Source organism: Kryptolebias marmoratus, linkage group LG11 (assembly GCF_001649575.2).
Source record: "Kryptolebias marmoratus isolate JLee-2015 linkage group LG11, ASM164957v2, whole genome shotgun sequence".
Taxonomy (NCBI): Eukaryota; Metazoa; Chordata; class Actinopteri; order Cyprinodontiformes; family Rivulidae; genus Kryptolebias; species Kryptolebias marmoratus.
In genome coordinates this window covers 10,074,067-10,088,737 of record NC_051440.1, presented here as the reverse complement: position 1 = coordinate 10,088,737, position 14,671 = coordinate 10,074,067, and the positions used below count along the sequence as shown (strand labels likewise).

Below are 14,671 nucleotides of genomic sequence, written 5' to 3'. Positions count from 1 at the left end.
GAATGTCTTTCTTTTCTCACTCTCTTTTAGTCACAGATGCTGTGGTTAGAAAACCAGTGTCATCATCCAAAAACATGAACTCTGCTCTGTTCAGCTGAGAGATATAAAATGGAGACAAATAATGAAGATGGGTTTATATTTTCATGAAACAGTACTCTAAATCGTCTAATGTTTAGAAACATTAAACATTATAGGTTGTGCTCTGACAAGACAGGGCATTTTAAAAGACCAAGTTTAACGTGTATTTGTTTTTATTTAGTTTTTTTTAAAACTACGCATTATTTAAGCTGAACCGAGTGTCTTGTGGACTATAAAAAGTGTGTGAGAAAACAAACGTGTTGCAACCACGTGACCACGAGCCAACTTCTTGACTCCTTATGGAGTATGATCTAAACTTTTAGATCATATTTAATTAGAGCAGTTTTAGCCGAGATGCGTAGATGTTTGGTAGATATCATTTTTTAGCCAAGTTTGAGCACTTGGATATCACCAACAGGAGACAGAGAAGCTGTTATACATCAGTTCCAACCACGAGGAACCTCTTGGAAATGCTGGTGTAATGTGATCACACGACTTAAAAACAACACGTTATATGTCTGGTCTCCAGTGAGACAATGGAAGCAAAACACCTTTAAGTTCCATTCAACCTAAACTAGGCCAGGATTCCCTTCTTAACACCTCCATCTCATGTATAGGTGCTGCTTCCATCTGCATGCTAAACAGGACGCCTCTCTCAGAAGCGCCGGCGCCGCCATTGATTAGCATTTGGACACAGGGGACGGGGAGCAAACCTTGGAGTGTTGTTGGCCCGTATGTGGAGGAAGCTTCACGAATGCCAATGCGCTGTCCTCTGAAAGGAAGCGAACTAAACAAATTGGCGGACATGTTGCAGCAGATGTCAATTAGTGTTAAGAGTTGTTTTACTCTGATAGCTGAGGGAGTTTTGAAGACAGGAGACTCGTGGTTTTGTTACAGCACTCACATGGAGGTTGGGTAAGACGGTTCCGAAGGAGAATGGTAAAGAAAAACTGCTTCAAGGGAACCTAAAATCTTTATGCTCTTTGCCTATCTTTGCTATTTAGCTTGAAAAACACTGAAGTATAAATTTCTGAAGTTGCAGTCTTAAGCATTTTTGTTCCATTAGCCGACAGCATTTTTTCACAGATATTTTAATTCACCACAGCAGGAAAGGTACAGGTGGAATAAATACCTTTAACGATTGCTCAGTTCCCTTTAGCGCCCCAGTAAACTGCAGCAGTGAACCAGCATGAGCACCTGCGGGACCTCCTTCGAGTGGAATGTTGCCATCTTCAATACACCTGTGCCTGCTCTGAAAAAGATTAAAAAAGGTCTGTTGTTGCCTACTAAAAGCTTCCTGGGAAGGTTTTGTTGTCTCAAAGCCCAAACCGGAGCTTATATTTACACTGTGTATGATTCATGGAGCCCACATCTGAGGCGAGGCTTTACTTTTGGAAATGTTTTACTGTCCAAAGACAAAAGCTTGGATTTGCATTTAAGTTGCATGGGATCTGTAGATCAAAGCCGCTGCAGCTCTGGACAGCTTTGTCTGACCAATAAGAAAGGTTTGAAAGAAAAGAATAGAAAAACCAGACAGTATTTACAGGGGAGCTGATGACTGATGATCTCTTTTTGTTTTGCATTGTACAGTTCACATAAAGGGGCTCTGGTTTGTTTTTGGAGCTGCTGAGTCGCATGAACAACAGGATGCCAGTTCATATGTTAACCTCACCAATTATTTGCATATGGTCTCCCAATTATAAAGGCTAATGAGAAGATTAGAGGAAACCCACACTGAAGCCGGCCCATGGAATTTCCATTGTGATCAAACAATCGCTGATAAAAGGCCCGCACGAGCCAATGAGCATCCAGCTTCATGCGTTCCGGCTATAATTCATACCACTGCTCACTTCTGACTAAAACCAAATAAGCAACGTGATCAGATAAATTAAGCAAATTTGCCAGATTGATAAAGTTCAGCAAACAGATGGAAATGCTCACTGCATATTTACACAGTGATTGAGATTTTCTCAGTTTTATAAAGCCAATGAAAAGCTGCCTCTTTATCTTCCTCACTCCTCCCTTGGCTGTTTAATAGCTCCTGTACATGCAGTCCTTTGGGCATGAATTGGAAGCATTGTCAGAAAAAAAATAAACTCTTCCAACCATTTCCATTTTCTCATCTCTACTTTCCTGAATATGGAGCCATTCTAATCATTATACCCCCCATTCATTCGCCTGGAGGGGATCCCTGCTGCTCCATTAAGGCCATACGAGGCTTCACAAACCCCAGATTGCATGAGCCATCAATAGCACTGATTATGGGAGTTAATTAGGGTGCCTGCAATGAGAGAAAGGCTCATCTTTCATCAAAGATGGTAAATTTGTCAACCACTGATGCAATAGCGGTGATTTTGTCAGGGGCTGCAGTGTTGCATCACAACTGTGCGGCGTAGATAGTGGCAGTGTCTTTGCTGGAGGTTAGCATGAAGCAGAAGATGAAGCATAATCTGTTCTCAGAGCAGGAAAACTAGGCTGGGATTTTCCCCTGCTGACTGCTTTTCATTTACACTGTGGTTGGCTTCCATTTGCAGTTCTTGTGCCCCCAACACCTTCATCTGTGTGTTTAGACATGTCCTTGTGTGTGTGTGTGTGTCTGAGTGTGTGTGTGTACATTTGCGACATGTGCACAAAACCAATTAGTTTTGGGATGGTGAAGTAGCTGGCTATGGGAAAATGACAATGAAGTAATTGAAGAGTCTAGCTGAATGAGAGGCCAGGCATCTCAATGTAGCTGTGACAGAGAATAGTGTTTTTTTCTCTTCACAGGCAAAATAAAAAGGAAGGTGTGTGTTAAGGTGGTCTCATGTAGCTGCAGAGAGTAATGAACATAACAGTCTTTCACTTTGCTGACATTAATTGTGATTAGGTTGTTTATTAGAGTTTAATTGATTTTAGTGCTCTTGCAAATTTATTTTATGCAAAAAAAAAATTGAAACCTTACACAAAAGGTAGCTATTTGCAAATCACGAAGCAGCTGTTTCGATTTTGGTTTAGTGTTTTTGCAGCTATTCCCGACAGCTTCTAATTTCTGTTTGTAGCTGAAGTCACAAACAGTATTTGGAAACTAACGTAACCTTTGCATCCGTCATGAACATCAAGTTCAAATCACAAACCTGTTCAGTTTAAACACAAACTTGTTTAAAAAATTGTATTACTGTATTATAAAAATTCAGTGTTCACAGCGCTGGTTTACATGAGGCATACAACTGGAATTACATTATGCCAAACAAGGCTTGTGTATGAGAAACAAGCAAACAAAACAGCATCATTACAAGAAAACTGTGACTTACCCTGTCTGCCTTTCAAGCACAAAGAACAATTAGAGGAAAATAGTTTGTCTATCAGTTTACAACTCTAAAAAGCAGGAAGCCATCTAGTTAAAGCATTTATTAGATAAAAAGCCAATTTTTTGCTCAGAATGAAGGAGACGCAAACACAAGTAAATGAGAAAAAATCTTAAATTTGTTGTGCTTTTGAATTTTTATCCTGTACACCTTATTCGTTTCATCCTTTACACGTGATGCTTTGCGTGAAATATTGTTTCAACTTCCTGTCAATGCATGTTTTAATGATAATGACACACAAAACGTCTCTTTCTCTCTCAGATTAATTGATATAGTTTAATCCACACAAGGCTTGGGGGCCAGAAGCAGGCCTTGAGCCATCTCAGTCTGGCCCTCAACATCCTCACAAGATAACAAAAATAACTTTATGGAAATCAGGATTTTAATGAAGACTCTTGAAGAAAGTCAAAGCAAGGTCTACGCTTCATTTTTACCAGTTTATAACAAATACAATGAAAGGAATTTGTCTATTTGAAAAATGGCCTATACATTCCTTTGCCAAGGTTTTGAGGTCGAAGGCTGAGCTGAAAATTATAGATGAAGGATGATGTGTTGAAAAATAGTGTTAGTTCACAGGCACTATATTGAATATGCAAAGAAAGTGTTGTGTTTTGACTAAGCATGGCAATGGTTCTAAATTTATCAAAAGGAAAGCAAAAAGCCAACAAAGGGACTTCTTACATGCCGTGTCTGCCTGAAAGAATATTTATACAAAGCATTCAAAGCATCTACAGATATGCAACGAATGTTGGCTTCATGTTGTCATGTGAAAAAAAGCAAACCTTTGATGATGTGAAGTTGTGGGTGCAGCATACTGTGCCTTCATGTTTCACTTGTGACCAAATTCAGAGGACTGAGGGTTTGATCCCCAGCCCCTGGTCAATGCCCAAGTGTCCTCCAGCAAAACACTGAAACCCCATTGCTCTAAATATGCTTATTGGTGTAAGAGTGAGATAAAAAAAAGTTCTGTGTATAGAGTGTAAAAATCTTTATTAGAAACACACTATATGTGTGTATAAATGTGTGAATGAGAAATGTTTTGCAGGATCTGGAGATGATACAAAGTTTTTATCTCATTGATTCAGTCAAAATAAGATAAAACATTACTAACCTGTGGTTTATTCATACCTGTTACTAAACCATCAAACTTGACTATATTAGAAGTTTAAAAGTGCCCTCGTAGTTGTCATCTTTCACTTTTTGTAATTACTGTATTGAATTTTTAAAGTGAAATGATTGCAGCATTTATTATCCCCTCCGTCTTATCAATTTGAAAAAAAAGGAAAATGCTTAAAAATACCCCATGGAACTGTCCTTACTAGCCTGTCATTTTTTTGTTTTGTTTCTAAGAGGCCATTTCCTGTTCGATTTTATCAGCTGTCTAACAGCTTTTGGCACAGCACTCCAAACACTACTTTGGATTTATCTGGCCCTCAGCAAGGGAGCTTTATTGACTTTGGCTTTCCCATCTCTGTCAGCACAGGATGCATAAGAGGGTCTGACAATAGAGATTGATATTCGTGTCTGTTTGAAGAATTGTACATCCGAAAAAGAAATGGCTTTTGAAACATTTCAGAACACTTACCTTGCTGCAAGCTACATCAGTAAATGGAAGGTGTTTGACTTAAGAGAATGAGTAGTTACTGAAATAATTTGAACAGTGTAAAATCCGTTTTCTTTATTTTTTATTATTACAACTCTTTTTCTGGTGGATGGTCTGTTGGTCTTAAAAGCCCCACTTGAATCCCCACTGTGCTGTGACAAGAATGTGAGCAGTTGGCTCCATATCACTGCAGCTCACGGGGATAATTATAGCACACATACTGTACACACACTCAAGTGAACACAGGCACATAAAGACACACACATGCTGACCGACTGGAGCTGAGCTGCTACACCTCATTAAATTGGGAAATGAATCCAGGATGAAGCTCTGGCTCCATTTCAGATAAGAATCTCCACGTTTTCGGGGGATTTGCCATGAAATTTATAATTATCACGTTTATGCTCGTACCGTCACAGGCAGTTTCTGCTTTTAACTTCACCTGAAATGGATCGATTCAAGCTCTTCTGTAATTAAAAAAAAAAAACATGTACAGAGAAATAATTGCAGTGCAAGCATAACTTATAATGGATTTTTTTTTTTCCACAAGATTGTAAATTTCACATAGCATGTTGGAAATAAATAATAAAAGAAAGATTGTGTGCAAAGATCCTGCGCCCCTGCCTGCAGTCTTCAGAACAAGCTCAATGAAACGATCCCCCGGATCTTTGTGTCAATTCCCAGGACAAACCTGCCCTTTGGTGTACACAGCGTTGCGATTGGCTGAGCCAGGCGAACAATGCTAGCCTCCCACGAGAGGTGTAGTTGAAGCCGGAGGTCCCAGACATTAGCCTCGGTTTCTTCCCACCACACCAGACACCAGCTCTGGGGCCAGAACTGAATTATGACCCCAGGGCAGCACTAACGAATGGATTTGTTCCCCATGGAGGACCAGACCAGAACCAGGTCTGACTGTTGAGCCTCTAGTCCCATTTCCATTACCTCATCTAAAACCTTGTTTCACCCAACGCCCAAAGGCAGGACATTAATGCACGCTTCTGACTTTAAAGGGGCTCTGTTTGATTTTTTTAAACTGCGGCCATCATTAATATCCCAAATTTGCTAATGTGCTTTTGCGATAAAGCAGCAAATTGCTCCTCCTGAGCTCGAAATGAAGCTGTGACATTTTAATACCGAGCGCAAGCTGATGCCTTGGGTAAGACAAGCAGGAAGGAAAGAAACAGGTCAGACGGCAGTCATTAAAAGGCAGAAAATGATTCCGCTTTCATTCAGCTTCGCACATCATCTGACAACTGTTCTCACATTCAAACTAAATAGAAATATTTTCTTTCACAACATTAAATTATGTGAACTAAACTAAGCAAAGTCAGTTTGGCATTGGGGCTTATCAGTTACTGAAGGCTGTTCTCGCCTTTTGATTACCTCGATATGTCAGCATTTGCATTCGACTATTATTCCATTTTAGCCTTGTCTCAAAGAATAATTGCTTCTGTTAAAAGAAGATGTAATGCGGTTACACCGAGCTGCCAGGCAACAAGTGAAAATGTATTTTGCGGTGTGCGGAATGTGTTCCATATGTTTTGATTTTTAGCTAAATACAGGCCATCGTGCTCCATCCCGAAGACATGTTGTGATGAAGACAAAAGGAGATCATTTAGTAGCAAAGAAAAATGATGGTAAATTAATGGCTAATTAACATTTTATCACTTTGATTAAACATGTAAACACTCCTCCCTGGTTTAACCTGTTGTATCTGCACCATCTGTCCCCATTAAACAGCCAGAGATTCCGCATTTGTCGTGTCACACCTGACGTTTCCTACTACAGCAGTGTCACGAAGAACTGATGGTTCTGTGTCTGACGTCTGACCTCACTGCAGATCAATTTGCCGTTCGCTCAATCAGTCACTCGTTGGAATTGATAAAAGTGAGAGTGAAATTGTAATGGAATGTAAAGTGTGTCCCCCTCGTGTTGAACCTTGATATGTCGTCTGCTGCTGGTAGGAATTGACATGGCGGCGAAGCCTAATGGCGTCACGTGATGAGTGGAGCAAAATGAACCCGTGTGGGCCCATGTCGATCTCAGCTGGAGTGCACTAGATCAAAACGATTGCTCCCAGCAAAATGCAGTACATGGCAAATAGCATCGATTTATGGCCATAGCTTTAGTAACTATCAGAGGCGTGTTCTGCAGTTTAGCAGCTTCTACCCTCCGATCTCTGACGGTTTTTCTTTCTTCTGTCTTTTCTTTTCTCTTCCTCCCTGCAGTTGTGGACGTGCACGTGCCCTCAGACGGAGTGACTGAGCAGCAGAGAGGTGGGGCAGCGTGGTTTTTGAGAGCAGTTCGTTGTGACACAAACTGACGATGGAAAAGAGGAGGATGGATGCAGCGCTGCTGGTGTTGATTCTGGGACATCTTGCCATCGCATTGGAGGTCCCGCTAGACCGTAAGGCGACAGATCACACGCTCGCACCATGCAAATGTTTATTTTTGTACCACAATGATGCACAGTTAATACAGTAGTTCATTAACCTAATAGTTAGTCAGTTTGAAAGCAGTTAACTAAACAAAAACACACCCAAGTTTCTTCTAAAGAACCAGTCAATTAGATTTTGGTAGAATAAAAAGCAGAAATTGATTGTAATATCAATAAAAATGTTTTTATTTGTGTCTAATCATCAGTAAGTATCACCCATTGTGTTTTCTGTGGGCATGCAACAGACAAGAACTAAGTTTTTATGATGAAATGAGGTCAGCTGCAGGTTTGGGCAGCACAATATTAGAAAAACATGAGACTTTGACATAGTTGAATCTGGAGACGACAGTATCAGCTGTGATAAACTGGTGTTTTCCTCACCTGTTTCTTTTTGTTTAGTCATTGCGATGCTCAGAACACTCTGTGTCTTTTAGCATCTCGGACACAATCATCATAGCCAGAGAGGGTCGATTAGATCATATTTATTATAGGTGTGCAGAACATTGGAGGATAATAGCCTATAATTATTTTGCAGTCCAAGCAGTCCATTATGAGTACTGAGCCTCTAAACAATACAGTGCCTCCAGAAAGTATTCACCTTGGATGAAGGGGGTGAATACTTTTCACAGGCAATGGGAATGCAGTGATCATAAAATTTTCAGTATACTTTGCCACCCTACTGTAGGTTTTCCCACACTGCTGGAAAAGAATGGGTGTAACACTGGGTTCTACTAATGTGTAATATGTTCTTGATATTTGTCATACAGTAAGGTTCCAAGCAATGTGATAATAGATTAAAAGATCCAGAGTTTGGTTAATAACCTTGTGGTTTTAACGCCAGGTGTCATCAAGTTTCAGGGTTGGTACTTTCATCTTTTTTTCCCCCATCATTTCTATCAATGTCACAGTGGCAGACACAACTGCAAATAAATAATTTGGCTCAGAAATCTTACCTAAAATGCTCCAGATTCATTTTTATATTTTTATGTTGCTGTTTTTTTTTAATGTTCTGAATAAGCCTATAACCTTCTGCTTGGTATATATATATATATATATATGTATATATATATATATATATATATATATATATATATATATATATATATATATATATATATATATATATATTTTATATATTTTTTATATTTTTTTATATTTTATATATTTTTTTTTTTTTACAAAGGAAACCATTAAATATTTTTATTGCAAAAAAAGGAACTTTGAAACATTTGGCTTTTCAGTCTTTTCCGTTGCTTATATTTCTACCTATAACTGGCATCAGGATACTTTTTTTTCTGAGCTCTTCAAAATTAACTCTTTGTTTTTCTTGTTTTAGCCTCTGCTTTGACTAAAATAAAAAAAAAGACTAAAACAGATGTCGGGCTGACTTTCACCCCCTGAGCTCACTGTTTTTGTTGAAGTAGAATTTTTGTGACATATTATTTGCTTGACCACTGGAGACTTGCATTCCTCGCCGAGGAACTGGCAAACTTTGCAGGGAAGGCGAAATCGTGTAGGAAGATATTTCTTTATGACTAATATCTGCTTCTCTCTACTGTCACGCTGTTTTTCTTATTTGCTGTTTCAATGGGGGGAAAACACAAAAGTTCTGGAGATATGTAAGTCTCAAATGAATGTGTTCTCAATGACAAATTTTTGATTTGTGTGTGTGTGTTAAGAGTTCTGTATGCAGTATTTAGCTGATTATTTTATTTTTTTGAAGGTGCTGAGTGTCATTTAGAGTGGATTTTTGCATGCATTGATTTCTTTATGTGCCTTTCGTTTTGGTTTTGTGTGTTTCTGCAGTGGTAGAGAACATTTCCCAGGAGCGAGATTGCAAACAGCATGAGGTTCTCCTGTTATTTGTTCCGTCATAGTTCATCAGATGTCTCCCTGATGCTAACAGGAATTCGCTAAGCGCTAAATTATTACAGTGAAAAGAAATGCGCCTGAGTCTTCTGCATGCCTTTTTTTGCCGTTGCACATGTTGTGAAAGCTTATATTTTTTTGTGTGTCGGCAGCCCTCTGCTTTGGTTCAGTCTCCACGTGTTTGATAATGACTGCTTGTGTGGTCAATACATCTGTACAAAAAAGGGCTTAGTTATGCAGTTAAGGTTATACGTCTAACCCCCCCCCCCCTTTCTTTTTCATCCCCTCTAGTGCCTCAGCCCCCGACAATAACTCACCAGTCCCCGAAGGATTACATCATCGATCCACGAGAGAATATTACAATTCACTGCGAGGCAAAGGGGAAGCCACATCCCAGGTACGAAAAAACCCAGTTTGATTTAAAATTCATGATGCTAATCGGTGAATAAAAAAATACCCCTCCATCTGTCAGAACAGAGAGCGCTCAGCTCCCAGCAGGTTTCCATCCATTCAGCCTGAATCTACTTTTAGAGTTTGAGTTCATTCAAAGTTTGATTAAAAAAAAAGTGTTTATTTCTTGGCATGCTGTCTCTACCAGAGGCTGAATATGGCTAAGACTTGAATACTTTAAATTAGTGTTGCAATAATTAAATAAAAAATTGCTTCAACTGCTAGAACCACAGTGACAAAATACCGTTTTTTTTAGCCCTTATTATTTCACTTAACCTTAATCCAAACAAACATTGTCACACATTTAATAATATGAACTCGCGGCTTCAGATAAGATTATGGTAAAATGAATGAAATTTGCTTATGCTCATCGTTACTCTGTAGCAAATTAAGACAAGCGCTTTTTATTAGCTCTAGTTTGAGCTAATAAAAGGAAACAATTTATGGTTAGTCACACAGTAATACGTGTCTGTGTCTTCAGTTTTTCCTGGACGAAAGATGGGACCCACTTCAGGATCGAAGAGGACCCCAGAGTAACCATGAAGCCTCACTCTGGTACGCTGGTGGTGGATATCAGCATGATGAGGGCTGAAAATTACGAGGGGGTGTTTCAGTGCACAGCGAGGAACAATCACGGAACCGCTGTCTCTAACAATATAGTCATAAGGCAATCGAGTAAGTAAAATTCGTTGCGTTTCATCAATTTGAACAGTGCGTTTTTCACACCGTCTTCTTCTTTCTTTTCTTTTCTTTATCAAATAAGTTGAATTTTTCATCGTTAAAGCAATCATGGAAGGTAAAGGTCGCGCAAACGCATGTTTTGTTTTGCAGGCTACAGTAGCGGATAGGTTTGAATATCCTGTTGTGTTTTTTCCCCTGTAGCTTTTTGTGACTCAGTTAGGCATCATCCTCTCATCTTTCCGCACTGCTTCTGTCAACACCACATCAGCCAGTATTTCATGGCAAATTCTGACATTGTCCATCATGTTAAACCGTCCAGGGTCCCCCTTGTGGTCAAAGGAGAAGAACAGGCCAATCGTGGTTCAGGAAGGTGTTTCCTTGGTGCTGCCGTGCCGACCCCCTGCAGGCCTTCCTCCCCCCATCGTATTCTGGATGGACAATAGTAAGCCACTCACTCCTGTTTTATTTCTTTGACATGAAGTTTCTTTAGTCTGTAAATGTTGCAGGTTAAGACAAAAGTTAGAGTTATTTTGTTCATTTCGTTACCTGATTCACTTCAAATCATGTAAAATTAGTTTTTTTCTAACTCATGCTGCTTGAGTTTTGATCTCCTAATGTATTTATTACACATTTTTGGAAGGAGTTTCATCATAATGTCGACTATAACATCCCTTTTTGTATATATTTTTTTTAATTAACAATGCAAGTTTACTTAAATATTTGTACTCTTTTAGACTTTCAGAAGCTGCCTCAGAGCAGGAGGGTGTCCCAGTCCCTGAACGGTGACCTTTACTTCTCTAATGTTCGCCGAGAGGACTCCAGGAACGACTACATCTGCTACGCTCGCTTCACACACACGCAAACCATCCAGCAGAAGCAACCCATCACTGTCAGGGTCCTCAACCGTAAGTCTCGCTCCATGTGCGATTCTCAGTCAACAGCAGTAAAAATTCTTCTTAAAGCGTGGTGAACTTTTGTATGAATGAGCCGACTACAGAGCGGCAGTGTTTGTGTGTGATGTGTGTGCGTGAGCGCGAGCGGCGGTTCACTTTCAGAAGCACACTGTGTGCTAACATGACTGCGTGGGAGGCAAACAGTGTTTCCTCTCTCCGAGGCCATCCTCTGAGGCGCCAGCGGCCGTCGTCCCCCCTGAAAAGACATATTGTCCGAGTTCTCGTGGTTCTCTGCACGATCTGCTAAGCAGGTGTTCGCTGTCACTTCTGAGTGACGTTCCGCACACAGCAAAGACTGCTCTCATCGCTTTTATATGTACGGTTCACATGCTGAGTTGAAGTCCCGATGCCAATCATTCCTCATCTACGACTTTAAGTTTTGTTCAGTTTTTTTAACGTTGACATGTTAATTTGTCCAAATGTTTCATCTTTTTTTTTAAATTTCATAATAATTTCACTTTGATGCATGTGTGATTTTTCTGTTGTGTTGCAGTGGATTCAATCAATGACACAATGGCAGCTTTTTACAATGACACTGATTTATTTAGTGGTGAGTTTTGACACCCCCTAGTTTTTAAATCCCCCTCACCCTCCTAAAGTAGCTCTCCGAACTCTGGCTTTCACCCACTAACACCAATCCTTTAACCGATTATCCTTGGGTTTTTGTTTATTTTTAAGAAGCTCCCTGGTTTATTCATGGGTGATATTTGGCGCCTCCTTGTGGCAGCTCAGAACTGCAGCTTACCCACTAACGCAGACCTTCATCCCTAAAAATCACTCCTGCTCTCTCCAGCCGAACCCCCACCGAATCCTCTAGCTGTCAACTTTCTCTTCAGTCACTTTAAATTAGCACTGCATGCTGATTCTTTTGAGCTTTAAAAGATTTCCAAAGTAATTTTATATTCAAAAGGGTAAGGTGAATGATTAACAAGAACGATTAACAAAGATTTTATCTGAATTAAAATGCTCTTTTTGGAAAATTATGCGGATGCAGTCTTTATTTCTGGTAAACACATTTTTCCATTCTTCAATCCCTGATTTAAACACCACCTTTTGAATCACTCTGTCATCATTATTTTTGACCTGTTTCACTTCTCATTTCTTTAAAAGTCTTTTCGTGTCCCGTCTGAACAGTCTGAGCAAGCACTGAAGCATTCAAACACGCTCATTTCCCTTAAATTCATGAAAATTACTACAGTCACCACAAATATTTTTTTTTGTTTTGGCTTTAATAATTGATTTACTTTTAAAGATTATTGCTAGTAGAAAAAAAACAAACATTTTATGCTACTTTTAAATCAGTAATGAGAGGGTAGTTTCTTGATAAATTAATATACACGCAGAACGCAGTGTTTGAAAACACCCCATGGCAGTTAAAATGCACATTTATTTATAAAACATGAGCATTTTGTGCAGTACATAAACAGAGTTTATCTCAGACCAGCAGAGGTTTCATTGCTTCACCTTTGTAGACTGGTGTGGGGTTAGTGAGCAGACAGGGCCTCAGACCTTCTCTCCATCCTGGACTCATGCTGAACGTAATACCTTGGCTTTTTGACTCACTGTGTGTGTGTGTGACTGCAGAGGCCCCAATGGATGAAAGGAAACCAACCTTCCTCATCCCACCGGGCTCCTCGAGCTCCATGAGGGTGCTGCGAGGGCACGTCCTGGAGATGGAGTGCATCGCTGAAGGACTGTAAGTCAGAGAATCCACCAGTGTTGAATGTTTGAGAGATTCGAGGACCCGCCCTTCACTCTTTTGTCTCTTGGATTCAGTCCCACTCCTGAAGTATCCTGGTCCAAAGTGAGCGGCGAACTTCCATCCAGGCGCACATCCTTCCTGCACTTCAACAAGACCCTGCGCATCACGAAGGTGTCCGAATCAGATGATGGCGTATACCGCTGCACAGCCAGGAACCAGTTTGGCTCTGTGGACCACACTATCAGTGTCTCCGTCAAAGGTGTGTCTGGGAAGAAACTTGCAGTATTCCATCAGGGAATCCAATCTAGACCAGCACAGACTCTGATTTTTTTCTCTCTCTATTTCTCTTCATTTGCTATCTTCCTCCATCTCATAATTGATTTATGCACAGACACCAGCAGGGTAGTGTGTTCGGTAATTAATTCTCCACCCTGCTGCTGCTGCTCTCTGCTCTACTTCCAGCTGCCCCTTATTGGATCAGTGGCCCTCCGAAGAACCTCGTTCTGGCTCCGGGAGAGAATGGAGTGCTGACCTGCAGAGCCAGTGGCATACCCAAACCCTTAATCACATGGACCATGAATGGCATCCCCATAGAGAGTAAGAGCAACCTGCTGCTCCGACTGAAAGTTACCTGGTTTTTAAAACAAGCAGCTGTTTTTTTTACACTTTGTCATATTTCATAGGAAACATTTGCAGATGCCTTTGAGATCCTTGAATTTTTCTCTCCCATGGCGAAGTTTCCTGTAAAAACATATGATAGTAGTCTAAACATATTAAAGGGATAGTTCAGATCTTTTGAAGTTAGATTCTGTGGAAAGTTTATGAACAATTAATATCTTCCTTGTTGTAAATAGCTTTTTGAGCTAGAAATAGAGTTTAATTTTGACAAGATTGATTGTCTGAATGAGGCCAAAACCAAAGTGGATTGCTGTCATCTTAAAACAACACCAGCCACAAAAATGCTATACACAGTGCCAAATATGAACACTTAATAAAACCCCTTACACCACAAATTGTTAAACTTACTTGAATATTCCTGCAGAAATATAATGATGTTCTTGTTGGAAGTGCTTCAGGCAGCACAAGAAGTGCTACAGCTAACTACTGTTGCTGCTTTTTGTGCAAACAACCATAGACTTTTATGTAATTAATTGTGTAATTTGAAACTTACTGCAATAGAAATGTTTATTAAAATTGCATTTGCATGGGCTTCTGTGAAACTTTTAGGATTGGAGTTGTTTTGAGATGGCAGCAATGCCCTTTGGTCTTGGGCCCCGCTCTGACCAGCTGTTAGCATTATTTCTCTAAACTGAAGCTATAACAGGTAAGACATTAATTGCTCCTAACCTTTTCTAAGAACCGCACCTGAAAAGATCAGGGCCATCCCTTTAAGGATCATGACAGCAGATTTTTTCACAGAAATTCTCAACATTTTCTTTAAGGTTTGACTCGGTTCCAAAATGAAAAGTTAAATGTCTTACATATGTTTTGACCACACTGGTTCTACATTTTGTTACAGCTGTGCTGAGTCAGAGATTTAATTAGATGTTT

General features: G+C 39.9%; 1 protein-coding gene across 18 annotated transcripts in view; it reads left to right on the top strand.

Annotated features, from left to right (window-relative positions):
* The window catches only part of LOC108230054 (neuronal cell adhesion molecule-like), an 81,263-nt gene that overhangs the window by 49,060 nt on the left and 17,532 nt on the right, over positions 1-14,671 (top strand). For 10 of the 18 annotated variants that reach the window (XM_017405885.3, XM_037978215.1, XM_037978212.1 and 7 more), the window contains 10 exons: positions 7,257-7,435; positions 9,073-9,084; positions 9,626-9,731; positions 10,266-10,459; positions 10,785-10,907; positions 11,200-11,370; positions 11,912-11,968; positions 13,003-13,114; positions 13,195-13,379; positions 13,583-13,717. In XM_017405885.3, the coding sequence (XP_017261374.1) occupies positions 7,354-7,435; positions 9,073-9,084; positions 9,626-9,731; positions 10,266-10,459; positions 10,785-10,907; positions 11,200-11,370; positions 11,912-11,968; positions 13,003-13,114; positions 13,195-13,379; positions 13,583-13,717 (1,177 nt within the window). In that variant the 5' untranslated portion in view covers positions 7,257-7,353. The remainder of the gene's footprint in view (positions 1-7,256; positions 7,436-9,072; positions 9,085-9,625; positions 9,732-10,265; positions 10,460-10,784; positions 10,908-11,199; positions 11,371-11,911; positions 11,969-13,002; positions 13,115-13,194; positions 13,380-13,582; positions 13,718-14,671) is intronic. The other 8 variants (XM_037978209.1, XM_037978214.1, XM_037978210.1 and 5 more) reach the window with 3 other exon arrangements.